We start from the raw sequence: 24,459 nt of genomic DNA, 5'->3' as shown, positions 1-24,459 counted from the left end.
AAATTTTATACCGTCGAATTAAAAATTTAAGATTTAAACCCCGTTTACTTCATTAACAGGTTGATGTTTTAGCCTCTAATCATGGAGTGGATGCAATAAATTAATATTTTATGTATTTATATAATAAAAAATTAAAGAACTAAAATACTAAAAATAATTTAAGTAATAAAAATGACAATGATCAAACATACCATTTTTTAAAAAAATATTTTATATTTTTGCCTTAATTTTATTTCTTATAAGCTTTCAAAAAAAAAATTATTTCTTCTCCTTCTTCCTCTTTACCCCTCAGTCCGCCCCAGCATTTTTTGAACTCTCTCTCTATCTTTCTCACTGTGTGTGGTTTTGATGGAATGGAAGCCCTCCAATTCCACTTCCAAATCAGCCCACACCATCATCAACAACTAAACCAACCCAATTTCTTCATGAACTCACACTCACTCTCACTCTCCTCCAAGCTTCTCAAACCCACAGCAAACCGTTTCTTCTTCTCTACCTCTTCTTCTCTAACATCCTTAACAAACTCAGACCGCAAAACCCCACCTCCAAAAACTCAAAAACCAGCGCTTTCAACCAACGCTTCTAGAGTTAGAGCTGTGAAGACCTCCCAAGCCCATGAACATGCCCAACTGAAGGAGAACTGGTTGGACTCCCTCAGTTGCCCATTGAATGCAAATGGGGCCTCCACTCCCACCAATGCCACAGCTTCCAACTGGGTTATCGGTGTCGACCCGGATATTCATGGCGCTTTGGCTCTCTTGAACTTCAACACCCTCCATTCCTCCATTTCTTCTGCTCAGGTAAAATGGGCTTCCTTCAAATTTCGTTTTTTCTTCCATTTTTATCACATATGTGTGTTTTGTTTGTTTTTATCAAATTTTGAGTGAGATGTGTACAAGTTGTGTTGGATTTCTAAGTGGGTATGTTGAGCATAGTGGTAAAATGTGGTTCTTTTTTCGGTACAAATTGCTGAACTTGTTGTTAAATCTTTAGTGAAAGAAGATGGGATAACCCAGAACTGTAACTATTAGTAAAGCAGGAAATTCAGGTGTGTTGCTATGCGTGTGGTGTATTATGAGGGAATTAGCTTGGTTGCCAGTGTGTACAAGCTTTAGACAAAGGTTTATTTGCCTTTATTTTGAGAATGTTTCCTTGACTATGGTTTTTGTTGAATGGGGTCCTTTGAAAATGGATTTTGATGCAGTGCATTTGGAGCAAGCATTGTCGGTTCAACCAAGGCCATGTGGGAATTAGCTTAGCTTGTGAATTTTTTTGCATGCGACACATTCATTTACTGATGCACTTAGGAATAAGTTAGTTTAGTTTGCTTTCTTTGTGTTCATCATTGTGAACTCAATATTTTTAATATTTTGATCAATATAACTACATTTATTAAGGATTTGATGAGAAATTGAGTAGGATGCTTGTATCTGACTTTTGGGCATTTTTCTTTTAATTCATTTAGGTCTTCTAGTGGTTATTTTGGCAGCTCTGGCACTTGGGGGAAGGGTTCCTTTTATTTTAATCTGTCTTATTCATTGTGTTTTGAAGGCTTTTGAGCAATTTTTTTTAAGAAAATAGATGGGGGATTCGTTTGATGTTTTTAACCCTCGTAGATTCCCATTTATCCATATATATACCTTTTTGAGAAACAGTCACACACACAAGAAAGAGGGAAAGGGGTTCTCTCACAAAGGCACACCACTACTCCACTCAAAAGCCATGGTATCTTGTAGATGATAACTTTGCATTCTGTGGATGGTACAGTGTGATATGGGATAGTGTTCTTCCCTTATGTATTAAGCTTTGAAATTTGTGAGAAAGAAATGCTAGACACTTGAGGGGACCAATTTTGATTGACTAAAACACATTTCAAGTTGATGGTGGGATCTTCTCTCTCTCTCTTCTTCTTCTTCTTCTTCTTCTTCTTCTTGTTATTATTTTAAATCCCTTAATAACATAGGACTTAGCTAGAGTTGCATTGCACCCCTTGGTGCTTTTAAAATAAATTTCTCAGTTATGCATAAAAAGAGAGGGAAAAAAAATGTCTTTTGCTGCAAATTATGACTATAAGGTGGGGTTTTCTTACATTTCTTCTGTGGGGCTTCCATGGATTCAAGTTGTAAAGAAGTAGGCTAGTACAACTAACAGAACTGCTTACATCCCATTTGATAAGGTGCTGTTCAAGCTAACAATGACTTAACTTGTAGGATAGGTGAGTCAATCTTGAGTAAAGTACTGATAGTCATGCTACAAGATAAGATTAGAAAGCTAGCTCATAATCAAAAGTAACATAAATTACCTTGGGCTTGGGCAGCCTGCTACTTGGCTTAATGTGCCTTTACTTTGAATGCAAAGCATAATCTAGCCACCATATAAGTATAAATATTAAAACTGGCAACACATTTAAAACTTGAAATATTTCGTGATCAATACAGATTGCTTCATCCAGTTATAGGTTACTTTGAAAATAAATTTTGGATATGTGAGAACCATAAATCTAGATATTTCTAAGCATGGCTTCTAAAAGAAGATATGTGTGGTGAATGTGTATCATAACATTTTGCATGGTTTTGCTTTGTAATTCATCTAGTAAGATCATATAGTAGCAAGGGCTCTATGATCACCATTTGGGGTATAGTTGGTGATCCTTGGGAAAATTATGGAGATGCTTACATGATGAAGGGAAGGTTTGGTGGCAATAGTAGCTAAAAGATTTGGTGTACAATATGACCTTGCATTATGTGGATTTTAGGGCAAGAGCACAGAGATCAAACATTTAATAGCGTTAAGCTCAACCGCAATGCACTTAAGAGTGTGTTTGGATGAGATTATTTTGTTTAAAAAATAAACGGTGTAAACATACAATTGTACTTAGTAAAGCGATGTCCTAAAAAGTTGTACATAAGCGGGATGAAATTAAGCTGACATTTTAAGCTTAAATAAATAAACCCTAATTCTTTATTTCTAAAATCATTATATGATTGGATGAATTCCCTTGGAAGCATCTCTTGTAATTATTTTTTAGACCAACACATAATATATGTATGTATGTATCTCAACAATAGATGGGGATTGTTTTAAGAAGAAGATTCTATTTTATTAGCTTCTGAGGCCTTGCATGGCTATAATTTTAATGTTTCAATTGATAAGCATTCTGCATTTATTGATTGTTTTGTCATGAGAAGGACAATACAAGACTTGACCTGTTATGTTTAAGTGCTTTATCTGTTTTTGGTTTTATTGCATCTTGCTTTGTCTAGTTCAATAATACTGATTCTCTAATGAGTTTATAGGCCTTGTGGATGTCTCAAGCTTAGAGACTTTCTTCTCTGATATTATTATTTTTGGTCTAATGCTACAGGTTTTTGATTCTCCACACTTGCCAGTACTGGTTAGCAAAAGAGTTCGACGACGTTTAGATGCCAAGTCAATTGTTCAGTTGCTTCGCAGTGTTGATGCTCCCATAGGTATCAGGTTTTTTTTTTTTTTTTTTTTTTTTTTTTTCTCCCTTTACTCTCTCCGTGTGCACCCCCCCCCCCCCCCAAAAAAAAAAAAAAGTTTTTCAAATGGCCTGATTTGAGCACTGAGGTTCAGCTGACTGCTTTATCTTCTATTTGCTACTCTATTCCACTGTCATTCTGACACCTTACTAGATCCTTTCTTTTTAATTTAAATCTTTTGAGTTCATCACCTTTATGTTGGTAAATCCTTATGAGAAGATGCATGCGTTTCTCTTTCCTTATGTTGTTTTATTTTGTATCTTCCCATGCTGTGCAACATCTGGAAAGATGTCTGGCTTTCATCGGTTGGTTTTTGAAGCAATCTTCTTCAGATATACTTATATGGATACTGTCTTGTTATAAATTCTTGAGTCTTTTTCTAATAAACCAACTCTTCTTATTTTTCAGGAACTACTGCATATATAGAACAATCAATCCCATATCCACAGGATGGAAAACAGGTTTTTCTCTACAGAAGATTTTGTTTTTGTCCTTTCGTAGTGCTTTGTTTTATGCTCTTGTCATGATCACTGCAATTTTTTGTTCTTGAAAGTTTTGCAATTCCATTTGTGGTGTTATGTTGGTATTCTGTCAAATAACAATGCAAAAGAACCTTGCTAATCTACCACTGTGATCAAGAGAGAGAAACCAGCTAAGTCCCACCCCTATGCCACGGCAGCAGGGAGAGGTTCACTTTTGGTCTAATGCATTACTGTACTAGTGCAATCAAAATTAAAGCTGCTCACTCTGCAGTTACTTGTCATCTTATCTTGACACTTATTGAGTTTTCCACTCAATAAGTACCAGTTTATGAGTTTGGGCTCACCCCAATGCTTAGAAAGGAATCTGTTAGTGATTAGAAAGAATATCATAGAAATTTTCTTTTAAACAACCTTTTTTCCAGTTAGAACAAAAAAATGTTCTGAAAATTTTCTTCTTTTGTTTAATCCCTTTGCACCTGCACCCACTATTTCTGTATTGAATTGACATCTCACCTTTGAAAATGGGAGTACTGCTATACATGTGAGTTTTTCTCATTAATGGGAAGTTTGTTACTCAATGGACATTAACAGTAGAAACTTTGAGATTATTATGAAATGTCAGAAGTTTTAAACAGTACTTATCCCAAAAAAAGAAAAAGAACCAGAAGTTAGTGGAGATGCTAAAAAAGTTTGAACTTCTGGAGAAATCCAATGTCATATTCATCCTATAATATTTTATCAAACTTACTCTAAAGGTGCATACTCTTTTTTTCTGAGCATGCACTTTTAGATTAAGTTCAATGAAATCTTCAAATAATTGAAAATTTTGTACAGGTGATGCAGCGCCCCCACACCCCCCCCCCCCCCCCCAAAAAAAAAAAGTTGGAAAGGTTCGTTTCACAGACATAGAAACAAAATTGTTTTGGAATGCTTCCCTAGGTATCATGAGAACTATATGGAGGGAGAGAAGCAAAAGGATATTTAATGGTGTGAGCTTCCTATGATGTAGCTTAAGTCTATATTTTTGAGATCATTGTATGAATGGAGGCTTTCTTTTAGCTACATCCTGGGTTCATCTCTTTTAGATTTCATAGATTGGTTGAAATTTGCTTTTTATTCTTTAGGTGAACCTTTTGCATACATTTTGGATACTTAAGGTTTTTCTTCGGTCTGATAAATTCTGTTTATTACTCATCAAAAAAGAGTTAACTAAACCTCTGATCCATCCTGCTTCACAAATTTTGTTTTCTAAAACATCCTTAGATTGTTAGATTGTGTTCAGTTTTGCCTGAATTTAATTTACTACCAATTTCTTATAGTTCATGCTATGGTATTTTCTCTTTCTGAATGAAGGGGTGGTGGAGTGGAGGATTTGGGTATGGATTGTGGATTGGGGTCTTAGTTGCCTCAGGATTTTCTGTTGTTCCAGTTCCATCTACATCATGGAAAAAAGAATTTGAACTCACTGGAAAGAGCTCTACTAAGGTTGGTTTGATCTTAAGTTTACACGCTAGCAGGGCCTTTTCTCATTCATATCTAATGCAGTCCTCTTTGATTTTTATTCTTTCAAATTTCCCAGTAATTGAGCTGAAAGCAAATATAATTATGTGAACATTATTTCATTAGGTTGCCCAAAAAAATTGAGAATACCCTTAAGATATCACATTTATGTTGTTGAAAAAAAAAAATTCAAATCATAAATCTGATGTGATAGTTTAATTATTAATTACACTTTCTAATCTTTTGCCTTTGCACCTAGATTTTTTTTAAATTCCGCTAAGCTAGTGCACTGCATAGGTAAAGTTTAGGGATTTTCTCTCGCTTTAGATATTACTTTGTCACTTTATGCTGGCTGTGTTTTTTGTTTCAAACTTTTCTCTGGTATTTCTTTTTTCCGTCAAGTAGAACATTATCAACTTCCTTTTACTCAATATAGATGTTGGATTTTGACTTAACAGGATGATAGCCGGAGAGTTGCATCTGAATTATTTCCATCATTAAGTCCGCTACTGAAAAGAAAAAAGGATCATGGTAGTCATACTGTCTCCTTTATTGTGTAGAAATTTATCCTATGTTAATGTTATGATTAAATGATAAAACTTGGGCCAAACCCTTAAGTCATGTATTGTGTTGGAGTTTAGCATCGTGTGGCTCTTTGGTGTATAAATCGTTGCTTTGACATATACCATATATGGTTAGGTCTTTAGCCAACAAGCCCACACAGTCCACAGAATAAATGTTGCCTTGTGAAGGGTCTGGACCATTCCAAGTGACTTCATGGGTAAATACTATTCCCAAAATTTCTTTATGGGACATTCTTGTACACTTTGTGTACTAGATTGTCTCATTTGGGTAATAAAAGTTTTATTATGTTTCACCAATAAAAAGTAGGGTAAACACCCATTGTTCTGGAGAGAATTTTGTTAATTAATTTTTTTTTGTTTGTATCACTTAAAACGTACTGGGTTAGTGAAAATGTAGTTTTGTTAACATATCAATTATTATTAGATTGTTTTCCCACTTGCTTTGGTTTTGATTGATTATCCTGAAATTTGCAGGTAGGGCTGAGGCTCTACTCATTGCTGCCTATGGCAAGGGCTTGAAGAATTTAAACCCATCTTGCATGTCAGAGGAATTGGTCCCTTGACATGGGCAGATAGCCCCAGCAGACTACATTCAGATTCTAACATTCCAGATGTCAATTCTCCGAAACAGATTAGTGTTATGAATGAAAATTGGACCGATTGACAAAGCGGCTTAAGATGTTTGCTCTAACATTTTGTGATACTGAGTAGAAGACTGGCGTAACCATTTATTGACAATCCTATAAGTATTGTGGGATTGAAGCCCCCATCCTGTACAACTGTACATCCCATTGTAATTTTGCACATATTAATCAAAGGAACGTTAGGTCATTTTTGGTAACTATTTCTGTTTTCAATAACTTGTATTTAAGAGTGAACAAAAAACAGGTGTGTGTGAGGGTCTGCGCATGCATCCCACATCTTCTTCGACCTGGATGTGCTCTGTGAGCACATACACATCTTCGAGACTGTGATTGTGCTGTCATGGTGGCTCTTGATGACCTAGTTATGATTGGGAGAGACAGATTGATGGTCAATGGTGAAACATAAGGCAGAGGAGAGAGAAGGCAAGGTGTAAAGGTAGATGGGGGTAATAACCAATGGTTCCTCAAGGTTGGCTTCTTCTCTGCGGATTTTTTCTTGGCCTTGGATGCCATTGGAATTTAATTTCTTTCTTTTATTCTTGGAAAACAAATACAAAGATTTGAGAGAGAGAGAGAGAGATTTTGAACTCTGGTACGTGTTCATTTGTGGCTGTTTTAGAAATTTGAAAACAATTTTTTTGGACTATGAAAAAAAAAAAAAAAAAACCTATTCTTAGAAAAAGAAAATTGAGGGGAAAAATTTTAGTTACCAAACCTAGTCTCAGATTCCTTAGATAGGACAGGGTCACTTATAAAAGATTTTTTTTTTTTTTTTTTTTTTTGAGAGAGAATTATAAAAGGAGATTGAAAGAGCAATTAGACAGCAAGTCAGGAATAGCCCTTTCTTGAAAAGGAACCAAAAAGCAAAAAAAAAAATAAACAAAGGGTCTTGCTACCTGATCTCACAATTAGCAACTAAATTACATACCAAACTCAAAAAGGCTATTTAAAGCCAATTTTCATTAAAACGTGAATCCTCAGCTTTTGTTTAGGGTATATTAATGGCTCATCCAGAAAACTTCTTCCCTCAATTGGAAGGGTTGCAGTCATTTGCTCTATCTTCCCACGGTTATATTTCCTGTGAAGGTTGTGTATACCCTTGTGCATTTATTGAAGGGTAACCTCAAAGATGACTCCATCAAGATTTCCAACATTGCTTCGAGTCCCGGATACTTCACTTATGTGCATCCCATACCGGGTAGCTTCACTAATAACCAATGAATCCATACTGCAGAGAGGAAAATGAACATGTAAGAGAGAAGAATTCTGAGAAAGGTTAGATCTGCAACTGTCATCTCCTAGCAATCAAAATTAACAAAATAATTGCCACCATGATGTTTCAGTGATCTAGTTGACAATCCAGATTCATGCAATAAATCAATAAAAAGTAGCTACAGCAGGCAGATATAGAAGATATTGATAAAATACTGTACAATAAACAGCCATTGAACAATGAATATTCATGAAAGGGCATTTACAAAAAATGGACGCTGGGCTTAGATAAAAATCATTGTAGCTAGGGTGATAAATAATCAAAGAAAGAAGGTGAGAAGGGGAGTATCATGTACATCCGCTTTTTATAATTTCTACCATATTTTTATTCTGCAAAATTCCTGGCACAAGATGTACCTAATAGGTCAGATCTTCTAGATTTGGCCAAATCTTTTTATTAAAAGGGTCGGCCAAATTTTAAAACAGTAGCCTAATAATTCAGTGGGAGTTCTATTTGAATCAATCCATACTTGCATCAGACCCATATATGTCCAAGGCTTTGAATTCTATTAGTTCTATATATTCCTAAAATGTTTCAACAATAACTTACATCAGAATCAGTAGGTGTGCACATCAACTAAGGAATCTAGTCAATCCACATGGCGCTAGGGGGTTCAGAATAGAATATTTCAGTGACAATGAAGTAATAGTAATGTCTATCCATAAAATTCATTAGATGAAGCAATCAACAAAATTTGGTTGGACATTGTGAAGAAAATCACAATCCACATCTGTTTTTTTTTTTTTAAATAATAATGAATTACTTACGTCTTAGCTCGGGATACATAGGCAAGTATGAATTTGCAATTTCCTTTTCCTCTTATTTGAAGAAGCTGTTTCACAGTGTCAAAAAGCAAAGGAATGCTGGACTGCTGAAAGCTTATCTACTGTCAAGGAAATGTGATGGTGTGAAGCAAAGATGAAATGCATGATACATGATAAAGAGATGTTTTAGGTTTAGCAGCCATAGCTTATGATAATGAAACTTGGCCAGGTAAATGCTTTCAATACAAATGCAACAACATAAGTAACAACAACAATGACAAATGCAATGAAAGGTGTAGAAGAAATTAGAGAGACCTCATACAAAATAACCATTAAGAACAACGTGAACTCATAGAAATGCTATGAATGACATAATAGATTAACTATTACATCCTCAAAGAAGGATATGGATAGTTGTTCCAACTAGCCAAGTTCACAGATTTACTTCAATTTTATGTCAATTGCAGATGCAGGCCTGACAATTTTCTGGCTTTTGTGCAGTTATGCACTTTATCCGACTATTAGTACTTTAGTAGTTGAATAAAAGTGAGTTTGTTTGAAATTATTAAAAATGAGAGGAAGAAAGAAACATTTAAGGATATAAATGTCAGCTCCAAGAACTAAATCAAACCCTCCAGAATATTTTTGTAAAATTTGGTTAATCTGGTCAGAATTTCCCCATTCTAGCTTCTCAGCTACTAATCCTGCATATAGGAGAGGGGGGGAGAAAAAGAAGAAGAAGAAGATATTAGTTGAGCCAATTATATATCTTTCATTTTGAGTTTATTTCTCTCACCAGCACAATCATTTGGATTTTCAGAAGATGCATGCAGATCTACATTTTTCTTCAATATCTGAGGATATAGGTAATATAAATAGTCAAGATTGGAGATTACCTACCAAATGTCAAAGCATTGAAATTTAATTTTGTTATCTTGCCTTGAGGATTTCATCATTATGGTCAGTCAACACAAAATCACGGCAAAATCTACTGCAAAGTATTCCAGTAATCCCTGTATTTCAAACGGCATAAACCATGTAAGGTCTGACAGTGAACCATAATAAAGCTAATTAAAACAGTCATAATAATTGGGGAAAGAGAGAAAACATTGCATAGAATGTAGTCCAGAAGTTACAAATGATATGAACCAAAAATTCCATGTGGTCTTAGTCTTGGTCTCACAAGATACATGTACTGTACAGTGTACACACAAACTTTGACGAGAAATTCATTTCCAACAACAAATTAAAGTTTGAGGACAATTTATCCAAATCAGAGTAGCGATTCCAGCTTTTCTACTTGTCATAACAAAAATCACATATTTTTAGGGATTACATATTTTTGAGAGGACAAGAAACAGATAATCCTCATATTTGCCTGACGAATGTTATTAAACATAATATACAGTGTACATTCAGCTGAATTAAGTAGTCAATTCAAAACCTTCTCCACTAACAGATGCTTTCATGTAAGAACGTAGTATTATTCTTGAAATAAATAAAATTAAAAGTAAGATAGAGTAAACTGACACATAAAATGTTCACATGTACTCCATGAACCAAAACCTTCCTCAGACACCCAAGGCATCTGGCAATGTCTCTCTTAGTCTCTTATTATATTTTGGTAAATATCTAATTTATTTTTTAGTTTTTGGATGCTCAATTCCTGATCATGACACACATATCCACTATAGTAAATTTTGCCTTATTAAAGATGAAGAGTTAAGATTCTTAAAATAACTACTTACCAACACCAGAGCCTAATTCAATAGCAGAACATCCTTGTAGCATCTCATCATTCTTTGAAAGGTAATCATTCAACAGCATGGCCCCAGGCCAGACCAATTGTCCTGTCAGATCAAAATCAGCTGTCTCAAGAATAGTTAGTACCATGAAAAAATTATGTATAAATCGATAAATTAGTAACATAGAGGGAAATAAATTGCTATACAATTCATAAGACCACACAATTTGAAAAATAGGATGATTCATTTGGGTAAAAAGATTCTCTGTAAGATAAACCAGAAGAAACTTAAATCATTGCAGAAGTAAGAAATTTTGACTTCAGACCTAATAGAGCTTGCTAAAGACACTAAGCTAACTACACAAAATTTTGGAATACTACAATATTCTAATCTCTCCACAAGATCAAATATTCTTCAACTAACCTCTCCTTATATTGCAACTGGAGTCCAAAAAAATTTCATGCTAACATGCAAGCAAAATGGATTACTCCTTTGGGAAGATCAGTCAACCCAGCTCATAATTGCAATTGCAATATACTTAGGCAACCCTGCTGAACATTGTTAACGTGACAGTTCATTAAAAATTTATCATCCAAAATATCTCTATCCAGCTGGAATCCGAAATATATTTGTCTATTTGAGGCAGTTGAAATTGGGGACTATAAGCATTGTTTGTTGAGACCCCTTCTTCTTTCTTAATCATTTATGCAAGAAAGGGTGAACGATAAATATGTCACATTTTGATAGTCACTAGAATTTGATTGTGGCTTCATTTAGCAGGCTGTTTCAAAATCCCGTACCCACTTACATGAACGTGTAACGAAAGATATAATGGGAAAAATTACACCATTGGGGTAGATTTTAGAAAACACAATATTCCACTAAAGATTGGATTTTTATCCCATCCAATGATTTCCACATTTGTATCTTGATAAATATTAAATAGATAACTGTGCCACTTACTAGTGTAATGACAAAACTTAGTGTTGTTGCTCAATTTTACAGAATTCTTCTTTGGCTCATTTAACAAACTCTATAACAGTTTCACAGGTTTTCAGGTTAAAAAACCTTATTTTCCAGAACAACAATCATCTTGCTGGCTATTATAGACCAACATGCAAAAGTTACTAGCTGCATCATTGGAAATCAATATCAAAAATACATAAAATAGATATAAAGTTGTTCAATTTACCTATGCCCAATTCATATTTCACTCAAAAGAAACCAAAAAAAAAAATCCAAACAAATAATAAAGAAATCAGATAAAAACATGAAATGGGTTTAACTTAATATAATTGTGTTGCAGAACTGAAACAGTATTCAGAAAAAACTCACTGGAAGCAGAATGGAGACAAAAGAGCTGAATAACTTGAGACCCAAATGTGAATGTGGTGAGCTGGTAACTGCACATTTTGACACACCATATTATAAGATACAAGCTTAAAAGAACAGACAGATTATAAAGCAGAAAGAGAGAGAGAGAGAGAGAGATTGAAGAACTCACTTGTCATTGATGAAAAAAGATTCATCCAAGCAAACTATGTCTTCTTCTTCTTCTTGTTGGTCTTCTTTTCTTTCCATGTTTTTTTTCTTGTTTCTGGACTCTCTGTATTGGAGAGACGGCTTGTTTATGCTCTTTGATTTGTTGGGCTTGGGCACTCTTTGAAGTTCTATAGGCTTTATGCTGTGGCCTAAGGAAGCCCTATTGTGGGGTTTCCCACTTGGGCTACTAACATGTTAATATTTAAGGTAAAATTATATTCTAGTCCTTAAATTTTATTGATAGCTCCAAATTTTAAACCCTACAATTTATGCGAATATTTAAGGTAAAATTATATTCTAAACCTTAAATTTTAAGGATAGCTTCAAATTTTAAACCCTAAAATTTTAGAAGTTTCAAATTAAACCCTAAAGCTTAAGATTGTTACAAGCTAAACATTATAGTTTCATTAGTTTCAAATTGAATCATAAGTTTTTTAAAATCGTATTAATTTAAATTGTGGACATTTCAGATTTGATTTGGGGGCTTAAATTGATATGATTTTAAAGATTAAGATTGTTACAAGTTTTTTTTTTTTTTTTTGAGATTGTTACAAGTTAAACCTTATAGTTTCGTTAGTTTCAAATTGATTCATGAGTTTTTAAAATCATATTAATTTAAATTGTGGATATTTTAGATTTGATTTGGGAGCTTAAATTGATATGATTTTAAAATTTTAGGTTCTATTTAAAACTAATGAAACTAATAGGGTTTAATTTGTAATGGTCTTAAATTTCATGGTTTAATTTTAAACTTTTGAAACATTTAAAACTATAGGGTTTAATATGATATTGTTCACTTTGAGTTGTTCCTCACAATTTTAAAATGCAGATGCCAAATATGGCTTTCTCCTTTTCTGTCCCCGAGCAATGTGAGACACCAAGATCGTGTCACCTTCTGCACCTGTGTCACACATACTCTTGGTGCTTGGGACTTCACATCCTATTAGAAAGACTTCTACAAATCTTTTGTGTTCTATGTATGGATATCTTACTGTTGTTTCATTAGTCACTTCTTTGGCACACATTATATACTATAAACAAAAGTTGGGTTTTAAAAATCGTTGAATCAAATATTTATTTTCTCTTTTCAAACCAGTGGTTACACCCTTTTTGAGCCAAAAAACTATTTGTTTGTTTCCATTTTAATTATATTATTGAAAAGCAAAATAGATAAGCTCCATGCATCCCACTCAAATATGTACATCTTTTTCTCTTTCTTTTTTTGGTTCCGGAGAAACTTAAAAGGAACTATAGGGACACAGTTTATAGCCCAAGCCCAAAATGTATGAGATCTTTGCCCAATGAGCCCAATACAATAAATTTGTAGAGAGTGAGTCGAAGAACTAGGCCCTAATAAATTTGACAATGGCTAGTATGGGTTTGGAAGATGATCAAGCAAAAACAAAGAAGGTATAGCTGAACGACTTCACCGTCTAAGGAGATCAAACTTATATAAATTGGTTACAATTGAATACAAGAACAATTTAGATTGCTACAATGTTCTCTCTCTATTTTTCCGATCCCCTTTCTCATGAAGGATCTCTCACATTATATAGCTCCCTTTGGGTCATCTTGATCCTACACTTGTTAATTATTTGAGCTCCTACTTGAGTACTCGTCCCATCAGACACCCTCTTTGGCTTTCTGTGAGTTGTGGTAGCCAAGGCAACACTATTCAAAAGTCTTCTTTACATAAATGCGGCCAGAAAAGTAGCTACAGTGCATTTAATGCAGTAGTAGCAGTCTTTCCTTAGATATTTTAGGGTTTCCTTCTTTCTCGTATGTTCATGAAGCACGTTCCTATCATTGGAGTTTCTTGAAGGGTCACTCTAATTGCTATAATACATACTTGAGTTGCATTCATCATATCTGAGGAGGAGTTTCTTCTCAGACCACCTTCCACCCGTTTCTTACTCATGAGACTTTAAATTGGAACATCTACTAAATATGTGTCTCTCCTCGGACCATTCAACATCCTCGGACAAAACCTAAGGCCCAACATATGATTTTGGACCCTTATCCCTACAAGAACAAACTTCGTTCCAAACAAGAGGAAATAATAGAAAATATATATTTTTCACATTTTTATGACGTTTATGTATCCAAATAATTAAATTCGGTACATTTTATAATGTTTTTGCTTCATTGTGTTTATCTATCCTCTCACCTTTGTCTCTCTGGAATGGATTTTTTTTTTTTTAAGAGATAATTACAATATGCTGCTAACCCCGCAGTTCAAACCCTTTCCCCCCTAAACCCTCAAGCACTTTGTACATGAGGAGGTACCAATTCAGCTACAAGGCCTTTGGCTTTCTGGAATGGATTGAAATTTGAATGAGATATTCAAAATATAGAACTTAATGTTTTTTATATCTTAAAAGTTACTTTTAGACCCCTAGAACGGGTTGCTATTGATTTCAACAAAGTTCACTTAAGCCAAGTGATCTATTAATTCAAGTTTTGTTTGCAATTCTCATAAATAAACCTAGTGGAAAAATAAATCACAGCAAACACACATGGATTTGATTAGAGAGATAAACCCTTAGACAAAAAGTCAATTCTCTTGACCTAGCCACTAAACGAATTCCACTATGAAGATAATTGAATTACATAACAACTTACAAAACCTCAAATTCTTACTAGCAAGTTAGCAACAGACTACACCAATCATTTCTCTTCACAGTCTCTAAACACAAGTTTGATCTCTTGAACATTCCAAGACCTCTTATAAATTTTCATCAAGTCTTTGAGGTTTTCCAACAATCGAAATCATTATAGGCTACACTCAATGTTTAAGTGAAGATCTCCTCTCAAGGATGGTTAATAAGAGAGGGTCATAGATATGGGAAAAAGCAAAAAAATCTCTCTAAGGGTACATAAGCCTTTGCCTTTGTTCTATTGGATTAGGGATTATTTTTCATGCATATAATGAGTACAACTACAAATCAACAGTTGGCAAATTGCTTGCAAATCATGAAGAAATGATATGGAAATTTTATGAGTAGCTCGCTCGCCCGAGGTGTTGGGTGCGGGTGGAGCGAGCTTCTCTAAAATTAAAATTCTAAATATGTCTCTTGATATCTCGCTTGACATATCCAAACTTGGCTTGACTGAAATCCTCATTGCAATAACTTCAATTTTCAATATTCTTTTTTTTGTTGATCCAATTGAAGATAACTCAAATAACAAAATTACATGTAAATATTTGCATTACATTTAAAATTTTTGACACAAAATTTGCCAACACTAAAATAAACCCAACCTATATATAAAAAAAAAGGACTAAAAATAGAACACTTGAATTGATATTTTAATTACTTATTTTAAGTTTAAAAAGAAAAGAAAAAACTTAAAAACTCATAAATAAAAGTTCATAACAAATTATATATAAAAAAGAGAATTCTCCTCTTTCAACTGGACTTTTATGTAATTCAAAAATACCTTCATTAATGAAGGGTAACTTCATTTAGAAATAATGTCATAAATATCAAATAACAAATTTCATTTTAAAAAAGAAAACTCCTAAAATTTAAGACTTTTTTCCCTTCACATTCAAAAAAGAAATTATAGTTACTCTTTATTTATAAAATTTATCCTTTTTATTTGTTTGAAATATAAAAAAAATAATTTTAAATTATAATAAATACGCATTATTAACATTTATTTTAAAAAAAATAGAAGAACCTTTGAACACGCGCACATACATACGTATATATATATATATATATATAATCATCTAATGAAATTGAAATAAATATTCATCTAAGGACTTAGCTAAAATCTAGTATTCAGTCAAATTGAACTTACAGGATATCAGTAGGTTCTAATTAGCTTAACTGGTAAAGTCTCAAATAGTTGAATAAGAGATTTAGGGTTCAATCTTCGCCTACACTAAAAACTAATTGGTGTTTTGGTTTGATGATAAAAAGTTATTATCAAAAATAAATATCATAAGTTAAAACTCTCTTAATATTTATATATATATATATATATAAAATAAAAATAAAAATAAAAAAACCTAAACTTACAGGACACCCAAAAGCATATTAAATGTGGTAGTTCACCGACATTCTAAGACAACAACAACCAAAGTGACCAAAATAAGTGGCAGCTTAAAGCCATAAACACGTGTACTATCGAATATGAGAAATATCTCAAGCGGGTCGCTACATCCTTTGAATCTTGTGATGGATCTCCATTCACATTGCAGAGCCACAATTTTGATGGAATATTTCAGATAGCTGCCCATCAAAACATAGCCACGTAGAGGGTCACATAACCACATTTGTTTACAGTTTACTCCCACCAAACATTAATTTGCTCTGCATGTGTCTGTGGAGTGTGATGTGAGTAGTTTGTAGTTTGTTCATGGATAGGTTTTTCAACCAGGTTTAACCACAAAATTTGTCCTTACTTAAAATTACAATTTTATTTAATATTTTTTTTATTGAAATTGAATTTTGACAAATTCATTATTGAATTAGATTTTCTTCATATATCCTCTATACTTGTAAAATTTCTAAAAAATTAAAAATCAATAACTATGTTATTAATAAATTATTTGAATTGTAAGTTTTTGTACTTTAAAATTATACATAAAATATAATATTTATAGATTATATATAAAATTTGACATGTATATTAAGAGTTTAAAAAACATGCAATCCAACAATTAAAATTCTAAAATATTTTGCAATGTTAATGATATCGAGTAAAGTTGCATTATTAAGTTACAACCAATTTCATATATAGCTAAACTTTGTCCTATTAGTTTATCATATAGTTGCTAATTATTGTTTAACACAGCCTGTTACACACTATTAGACACAAAACCTATAAAATCGTATTTTAAAAACATGATTTTAATTATAATTATAATTTTGTTTTAACTGAAATCGTGTTTTGAATTTTAGTTGTGTCTTCTGTACATACATTATGGACCTTATCACCGCTCCATATGACATGTATAATTTTGGGACGCATAGCAAATTAGCATTGAGTATTCATCTTGGTCCATAAACTACAGTGGAATGTTCCAAATTTTGCGTATTGGTGGTGAAGAGATAAAAGGAAAGCCACACGTCACCCAGTTCCTTTTTTGTATACAAGTATATTTTTTAATTCACTTTTGCAAAATAAATTGTTTTTCTTACAATAATTGGGAGTGGGAAGGTTCCAATAAGATGAGATAATACCATGAAACTACAATATTTTTTTCTGCTCCTCCTTTTCTCTTGTATACCTTCTTTTCTTTTCTTTTTCTTTTTTTTGGGAGAAAACTTCTCTTGTATACCTAACACAATTTAACTAGCAGCCCCAAAAAAAAAAAAAAAAAAAAACCTTTTAATTATAGCCATCCACCCTTAGTTACATGGGTATTTATAATATGCATCCTAGACTTTAAAATATCTATTCAAAATCTTAATTTGAAAATAATTTGCAGTATCCACACACCATCAAAACCAAATTTATAACTATATTTGAATTTAAATAACAATGCATTTAAGAGAGTTCAATTAGTAAAGTCTCTTATTATCGAATAAAGGATATGGAGTTCGAATCTTGCCTATACCAAAACTTGATTGGTGTATTAGTTTGATAACATTGAGTGAAATTTATAAGTTGGAAACTCTATAGTATCTATAAAAAAAATAAAAATAATAAGCATTTTTTTTAAAAATTTAAAAAACCTTAATTGCATATTGTCTTTAATATATTTATTTATTATCTTTTTTAAAATTATGTTTCCTCTATTATTTTTTATACTCTTATTGCACTATAATTTACGAACGTAATATATTCTCACTTTTGATTCTATATATGTTATTCTTTGTATAGTTTCAATTTTTATTAGATGTTCTTTAATTCCTTTGATCCTTTCTATTGCAACTTAGTGTACATTTTTAGTTTGACATTAGAAACTGCAACTTGAACTTTGGTATAGTTTGGTAGCTCATATATGTGCTTTAATATGGCTTAATCTCTTCCAAAAAATTCTAACTTTTATTTTTTAAAATTATTGGACGCATGCACTAGGCTACTTGCCATTGATTTCATTATGTCATCGCAGCAGAAAGTTTTGAAGTCCTAATTTATTCACTTGCTAGAAATTTATAGAACTCAATCATTTTTCTCTATTTAATACATCATTATCACTTCAAATTCAACACTTTCTCAAAGAATTTATATTCTCTTTACGCATTACTCCCTATCATTTTTCATCTTGATATAAACAAAAAAAAACATATGTGCTCTTCCAAATCATTCAAAACACTGAAAACTTTGATACAAACCTAAACAATGCCATTTAGAACTCAATTCTAAATGTGTAGCCTTGACATCTCGCTTGACATATCCACACTTGACTCAACCAAAATCTTCACCGCAATAATTTCAATTTCCAATCCTCTTTTCTTTGATGACCCAACTCAATACAACTCAAATAACAAAATTACATGTAAACATTTGCATTTTCGTTCAAAATTTTTGTTTACTAAATTTGCCAACACAAATGATCTTCACGCATCTAAAAACGATTAAAATTAGAACACTTGAATTGATATTTTGTTTTTAAGTTTAAAAGCAAGAAACTTAAAAACTCATAAATAAAAGTGCATAATAAAAGAAAAAATATAGTCATTTGATCAAAATCCCATAATGTGAAAAATTGATCTTCTCCCTTCATGACTCTATGAATCCACCACAGAACATGAAAATAATAAGCCAATAGAAATGAAATGAATATTCATCCAAGGACTTAACTTAAGTCCAGTATTCAGTTAGTCAGTCACACTAAACCCAAATCTTACCCTTAACAATGTTTATAACAAACATGTACGACATCTCGAAGGACACCCAATGCATATTAAATAATTTAAATGTGATATTAAATAATACAACAACCTAAGTGACCAAAATAAGTGGCAGCTTAAACACATGTACTACAGCAACGCCCAACAAGTCATATCAAAATTCAATATAAGAAGCTCCTCATGAAAACATTGCCACGTAGAGGGTCAGATAGCCACGTGTTTTACCCACACCAAACATTATTGCTCTCTGTGACTGTGACTGTGGAGTGTGATGTGAGTACCTTTTTCTTTTTTTCTTTTTTTTTTTTGAGAATGAGTACTTTTTAGTTTGTACATTGACAAGGCTATATTAATTTATCGTATTCACTAATTATTGTTTCACGTAGCTTGTTACAAACTGTAGTAAAGTTGAGTGTTGAAAATATAATTTTAACTAGTCGCTAACCCGTGCGATGCACGGAAAAATTATTGTGTATAAAGATGTAAACAATTCTTTTTCTCTTCCTCTTTGATTATACATTAGGATTTCAGTCTCAAAGTTTCCTATCCTTGATATGAAACAATAAATTATGTAATGAAAAATAGAAATCAAACTTAAGTTTAAATTAAAATGAATATGGTCATTCTTGAGCTATCTTCAACCTTTAATTGAATTCTATACCTGATAAGAGAAAGACAAATATAATGTTAATATCATATTAGTTTTTGTGTATTTTAATATAAATACATTAAAAACTTGAATCCAAAACAAAGCATTTACTGATCTTTGAAATTTGCAGTCTTAGGAATTTCCAAATCAATATAAACTCTTGTTCCACTTGTTGACGATAAGTTATACTCTCCTGCAATGCACAGAATTCATTAAAAAAAAGTACAATTATCTATTGGGCAGTGACTTACTGACTCCATTTGAATATGACATTAGCTTTCAAATCACTTATCAGTACTTCAACAATCTTACATTATAAGTATATCTAACATGACCATAATCAACAATCTTACTTTTCCTATATATCTCTCACTTTGAAATGTACATAATTTAAGAAAAGTTCAAAGTACCAGTAATATAGATGCAGAATGAGCAGTACAAAAAACATATGAATCCAACAGGACCTAGCATCTTTAGGACCAAAAGGTGAACTGAATTTGCATATCCAATTTCAAGGGCCATATTTACATTGATTGGCAGGTGGATATAGCATCAAATGTCCAGCTTGAAAAGGTTGAAGACATTTGGAACTTGAGAGGGATATTGAACACCTCATGGCATCGAGTTGAAGTTTGAGTTGGTCACTCAAATATGTAGACCAATGTCGAAATAGTATCAAATAAGTAATTGAATGGCTCAACACCCTTTTCCTTTTTTAACTCTTGGTTTAATTGAACCCCATTGCTTTCCTTAATCTCATTTACAAAAACAATAATTTCAGCATGTTGGATACCATTTAGTGGATATTATTTTGAATATTCTGTGGTGTGCAAGTGGCAGTTCAAAACTCTCATCAACCTTGCTTCTTATTTGCCAAGATTTTTACTTGATGGATGTTAAAAGCCAATCCTATCAGGTCTTATATGCATGGACTCTAATCAGCCATGCTTTTATCAGGAAGCTATGACCTTTGCAGGCCCAAAGGTAGGCTTACTGTATGACCCTGGTTGCACCAGGTTTTTACTTTTTCCTGTAAGGTTTTCCACAATGGTCAATTGAAACCATTCTGGCCTGGTCATATCCAACTGCCATTGTAGTACATCTCTCTCATTTCACATAAGGGTGGGCTCTATGTACAGGGATCCAGCTCATTCTTACGTGAGAACTTGAGAAGAGGAGAATATAGTATATGTATACTCATGGATTGTCACACCATCTCAACCATCTAATATTTGTACAAATTCTTCTAAAGGCTAAATTGTTAAACTATGCATAATTACTTAAAAAGAGAAATAGAGAAGAGAAATGAACTTGCCTTTAAAAGTCTTGACAGTTAAACATGTAGCTATTACGATAAAAGGGCTTGGATTTTCAGTAAAGAAGCATATTATCAATAAATATGCAAGAAACAATACAGAATAAAGGAAAGATTGGTAAATACCTGACTGTGCTCGTCTTGTAGTTGTATTACCAAATAACCCAGATAACAAAATGCCAAATCCCTACCTGCAAAACAGTAAGAATCCGATTTTTAGCCAACATTCAAGAAACATTAATAGAAGTATGTATGAACTTTTTTATTGATTGGAAGTAAACTTAAGGAGCAACAATATTTAAAGAGAAAGCCAACAATATTTGATTGAAAATTTTCATCTTTTTTCAATAGTTTTGACAGAAATTTGTATAATTCCACATTTAGATTAAAAAAAATCCAATTCAGCTCTTATAATCAAGTTTGTTTCCGAGAGAAATAATTGAAAAAGTAAATTATAGTAATTGACTACTTACAAAACATATGGTGACTTATTTAGGGATTTGATGAATATTACTTTAGAATTCATTCAAAAATACCAATCTAAGAGGCATTTTATCTTCTAAAAAACCATAGTAAAACGATTTGGAGGAGGTGTCCGATTTTTAGCCAACATTCAAGAAACATTAATAGAAGCATGTATGAACTTTTTTTGTTGATTGGAAGTAAACTTAAGGAGCAGCAATATTTAAAGAGAAAGCCAACAATATTTGATTGAAAATTTTCATCTTTTTTCAATAGTTTTGACAGAAATTTGTATAATTCCACATTTAGATTTAAAAAAATCCAATTCAGCTCTTATAATCAAGTTTGTTTCTGAGAGAAATAATTGAAAAAGTAAATTGTAGTAATTGACTACTTACAAAACATATGGTGACTTCTTTAGGGATTTGATGAATATTACTTTAGAATTCATTCAAAAATACCAATCTAAGAGGCATTTTCTCTTCTAAAAAACCATAGTAAAACGATTTGGAGGAGGTGTGTAATTATCCTCACTTTCAATCGGTTGTCACTGGGTAGAGAAGCAGATGAAAAGCATACAGAAAAACCAAAAGAGAAATTAATAGTCCAATTTAACTGAATTAAAAAAAAAAAAAAAAAAAAAAAAAAAAAAAAAAAAAAAAAACAAACAAACAAACAAACAAGAACAAAAACAAAACCACGATTGAGACAATAAATTCAACATATTCAACACCAAACCACCAGCAAACTCACCTTCTGGGTTATTAAAAATCAACATTCAACATAATCCGATTTTTAGCCAACATTCAAGAAAGTCTTTACACATATTTATAGATTAATAATAAACTCACCTGACTTTCAAAATTACCCGTAGAATACCGCAAGGTCATGTTTGATAGATAAAAGTTGCTCTTGGCCCTTAGGGTTAGGATGGGTTGAATCTGAGAGGGTTTAGTTTGCATATTGTAGTGAGAATTTGATCAGGATGATTTCAAATAAGTCAAAGGCTGGGGTCTCTGTGACTCAATCGGGGAGAGAGGTTGGCGTTTTGTGATAAAAATTCCTCAAGTTGTTGAAGAGGCTGTGTCTGAAGTTAGTGTGTAGGGTTTTAAACTAATTAGGCTAAATGCTTTGAAATAGGAAAAGAGTCCTAAACGCTTTGAAATAGGGTTTTTTTTTTTTTTTTTGATAAGTATTCAGTTTTGTTTTTGTTTTGAAAAAAGAGTTTTTAATTTTATTTTTTTATTGTGCTGACGTGGAAAATTGTGGAAGATTCAGAGACTTCGGTTTTATATATATATATAGATTATAATTATAAGTTGTTTTTAATTGAAATTGTGTTTTGAATTTTAGGCGTGTCTCGTATACATAGTGTATACCTTATCACCACTTCATATATATACTTTGGACGTATAGCAAAATTTAAATTCGACAATAATTTGTGATATCAATACACCATCAAATTAATCCAAATTTATAATTAGATTTAAATAAAAATAATAGTGAGTTTTAGCTAAATAAAAATAAAAAATTGTATATTGTCTTTAATATTCTTATTTATTTTATTTTTAAAAAATTATGCTTCCCTATTATTTTCAATACTCTTATTGCAAGTTAATTTAAGGCATAGTTGTCAGATCGTACGATACGTATCGTGTGTAAAATGTTCCGTATCGTAAGTATTATTGCTAACGTAATATACTCTCCTTTGATTCTATTTTATTCTTTGTATAGTTTCGATTTTATTGGATGCTCTTTAATTCCTTTCTATTCCAACCTAGTATATTTTTTTCATCAAAAAAAAAAAAAAACCTTGTATAATTTTTTATTTTGACATTAGAAATTTAGAACATGTAACCTGAACTTTGGTGTGGTTCGGTAGATCATTTATGTGCTTTAATAATTGCCTAATCTCTTTCAAAAAAATTCTAACTTTTAAAAATAATAAAAAATATCTCTTGCAAAAAAAAAAAAAAAATTATTGGACGCTCTAGCTAGGCTACTTATCATTGATTTCATAGTGTTGTCGCAGCAGCAGAAAATTTTTTGAAGTCCAAATTTTATTTTCACTTACTAGAAATTTATAGAATACAATCATTTTTCTCTATTTAATACGTCATTGTCACTTCAAATTCAACACTTTCTCAAAGAATTAGTATTTTATTTATGCAATCCTTTTTCATCTTGATATAAACAAAAAACATATGTGCTCTACCAAATCATTCAATACAATGCCTACCAGCTAAAGCCTATCAACCATCTCATTTTTCATAATGATACAGAAGTAATTCTTAGGTACTTCTGAAACATGGAGAATGATGCTCTCTCTGCCTACATTCATGGTGGGGTTCACTCATTAAATTCATGATGGAATCCATCATAAATGTGAGAGGGAGGAGCACAATTTCTTCGTATTCCAAAAATAACTAAGAATTTTCCATGATACAAATCTAACCTAAAGTCTATCAGTTAGCTAGCTCGTGTTTCACAATGACTGATTTTAACTATAGTTCTAGCCTTTTAAGACTACAAATTATTCAACAACTGTTTTGCCATAACTTTGACATGGCAGATTGTAAATGGTTAACAATTACTTACACATAAACCTACTTTTTTTTTTTTAACCAATCACATTCTGTCATGCCACAGCCGTAAAAAGAAGTTGCAAAAATTTGTGTGATCCTAAACTTTTTCCATAAACAATGACATTTAGGTCTTGCCTACCTACTAAACCTTGTCTTGTACATCAACATCGTGGTAAAGTAAATGGACTAAGAGAGTTTATAATAGAAATTAATCAACCATTTTATGAAATTTTTTATGAAAAAATGAAAAAGTAACTGTTTTGACAAGTTTTTCAATTTTTCATAAAAACTTTCATAAAACAGATGATTAATGTATGCCTAAGAGCACATATCAACCAGGCCTTAGAAAAAATGTGTAGAATTTACATTATTTTGCTTAAAAATGACTCACATCAGTTTATGTATAATTGTATAAATTTATAAGTTTACTACAGTAACCGTGTAAATTTACACTGACACTATTCATTTTGTATTTAGTTATTTATTCTTTTTTATGTGTCTTGGGGATGAAGAAAAAGAGTGAAGGGAGGTTGTTGTTTGTAAAGAAAGAATTTTTTTTTTTAAAATCAATAAAATTGATATTTTAATGAAATGTAATA

The 24,459-nt window shown here is 32.1% G+C and overlaps 2 protein-coding genes and 1 long non-coding RNA gene across 5 annotated transcripts; 1 reads left to right on the top strand and 2 right to left on the bottom strand.

Moving 5' to 3' along the window:
- Positions 1-261: 261 nt before the first annotated feature.
- Positions 262-6,900, top strand: LOC115981228 (Holliday junction resolvase MOC1, chloroplastic). 2 transcript variants are annotated; one of them, XM_031103395.1, is made up of 6 exons: positions 263-800; positions 3,365-3,470; positions 3,912-3,964; positions 5,339-5,470; positions 5,944-6,016; positions 6,544-6,900. In XM_031103395.1, the coding sequence occupies exons 1-6, from the start codon at positions 354-356 to the stop codon at positions 6,630-6,632; spliced, it is 900 nt and encodes a 299-aa protein (XP_030959255.1). In that variant the 5' UTR covers positions 263-353; the 3' UTR covers positions 6,633-6,900. The 2 variants fall into 2 exon arrangements, with proteins under 2 accessions (XP_030959258.1, XP_030959255.1); XM_031103398.1 differs by lacking the exon at positions 5,944-6,016 and having other exon boundaries at positions 262-800.
- Positions 6,901-7,589: 689 nt separating this feature from the next.
- On the bottom strand, positions 7,590-12,166 carry LOC115981221 (protein N-lysine methyltransferase METTL21A). Its single transcript, XM_031103389.1, has 8 exons — positions 12,000-12,166; positions 11,831-11,898; positions 10,499-10,618; positions 9,690-9,763; positions 9,547-9,604; positions 9,353-9,454; positions 8,754-8,865; positions 7,590-7,941 (listed from the first exon to the last, which is right to left on the bottom strand). Exons 1-8 carry the CDS (start codon positions 12,074-12,076, stop codon positions 7,821-7,823), a joined length of 732 nt encoding a protein of 243 aa, XP_030959249.1. The 5' UTR covers positions 12,077-12,166; the 3' UTR covers positions 7,590-7,820.
- Positions 12,167-19,230: 7,064 nt separating this feature from the next.
- Positions 19,231-22,387, bottom strand: LOC115982556. Of its 2 annotated transcripts, XR_004089681.1 has the most exons (4): positions 22,127-22,387; positions 20,940-21,004; positions 19,610-19,691; positions 19,233-19,510 (listed from the first exon to the last, which is right to left on the bottom strand). It is a non-coding gene; the product is annotated as an uncharacterized LOC115982556 (long non-coding RNA). The 2 variants fall into 2 exon arrangements; XR_004089667.1 differs by having other exon boundaries at positions 19,231-19,691.
- Between the last annotated feature and the right edge of the window lie 2,072 nt (positions 22,388-24,459).

This window comes from Quercus lobata, chromosome 1, assembly GCF_001633185.2.
Source record: "Quercus lobata isolate SW786 chromosome 1, ValleyOak3.0 Primary Assembly, whole genome shotgun sequence".
Classification (NCBI taxonomy): domain Eukaryota; kingdom Viridiplantae; phylum Streptophyta; class Magnoliopsida; order Fagales; family Fagaceae; genus Quercus; species Quercus lobata.
The sequence above is the reverse complement of the archived record's forward strand: the minus strand, read 5'-3'. Positions and strand labels throughout refer to the sequence as shown.

What these genes read in the sequence shown, in the direction of transcription:
- LOC115981221 (XM_031103389.1), bottom strand. Translation starts at nt 12,076, where the DNA reads ATGGAAAGAAAAGAAGACCAACAAGAAGAAGAAGAAGACATAGTTTGC. An exon ending in TTGTCTCCATTCTGCTTCCA is followed by an intron (nt 10,619 to 11,830) that starts GTGAGTTTTTTC and finishes TTCTTGAGACAG; the next exon opens with CTGATTTTGATCTGACAGGA. An exon ending in AGTTCTTGGAGCTGACATTT is followed by an intron (nt 8,866 to 9,352) that starts ATATCCTTAAAT and finishes GACAGTAGATAA; the next exon opens with GCTTTCAGCAGTCCAGCATT.
- LOC115981228 (XM_031103395.1), top strand. Translation starts at nt 354, where the DNA reads ATGGAAGCCCTCCAATTCCACTTCCAAATCAGCCCACACCATCATCAA. An exon ending in CCTCCATTTCTTCTGCTCAG is followed by an intron (nt 801 to 3,364) that starts GTAAAATGGGCT and finishes CTAATGCTACAG; the next exon opens with GTTTTTGATTCTCCACACTT. An exon ending in CAGTGTTGATGCTCCCATAG is followed by an intron (nt 3,471 to 3,911) that starts GTATCAGGTTTT and finishes CTTATTTTTCAG; the next exon opens with GAACTACTGCATATATAGAA.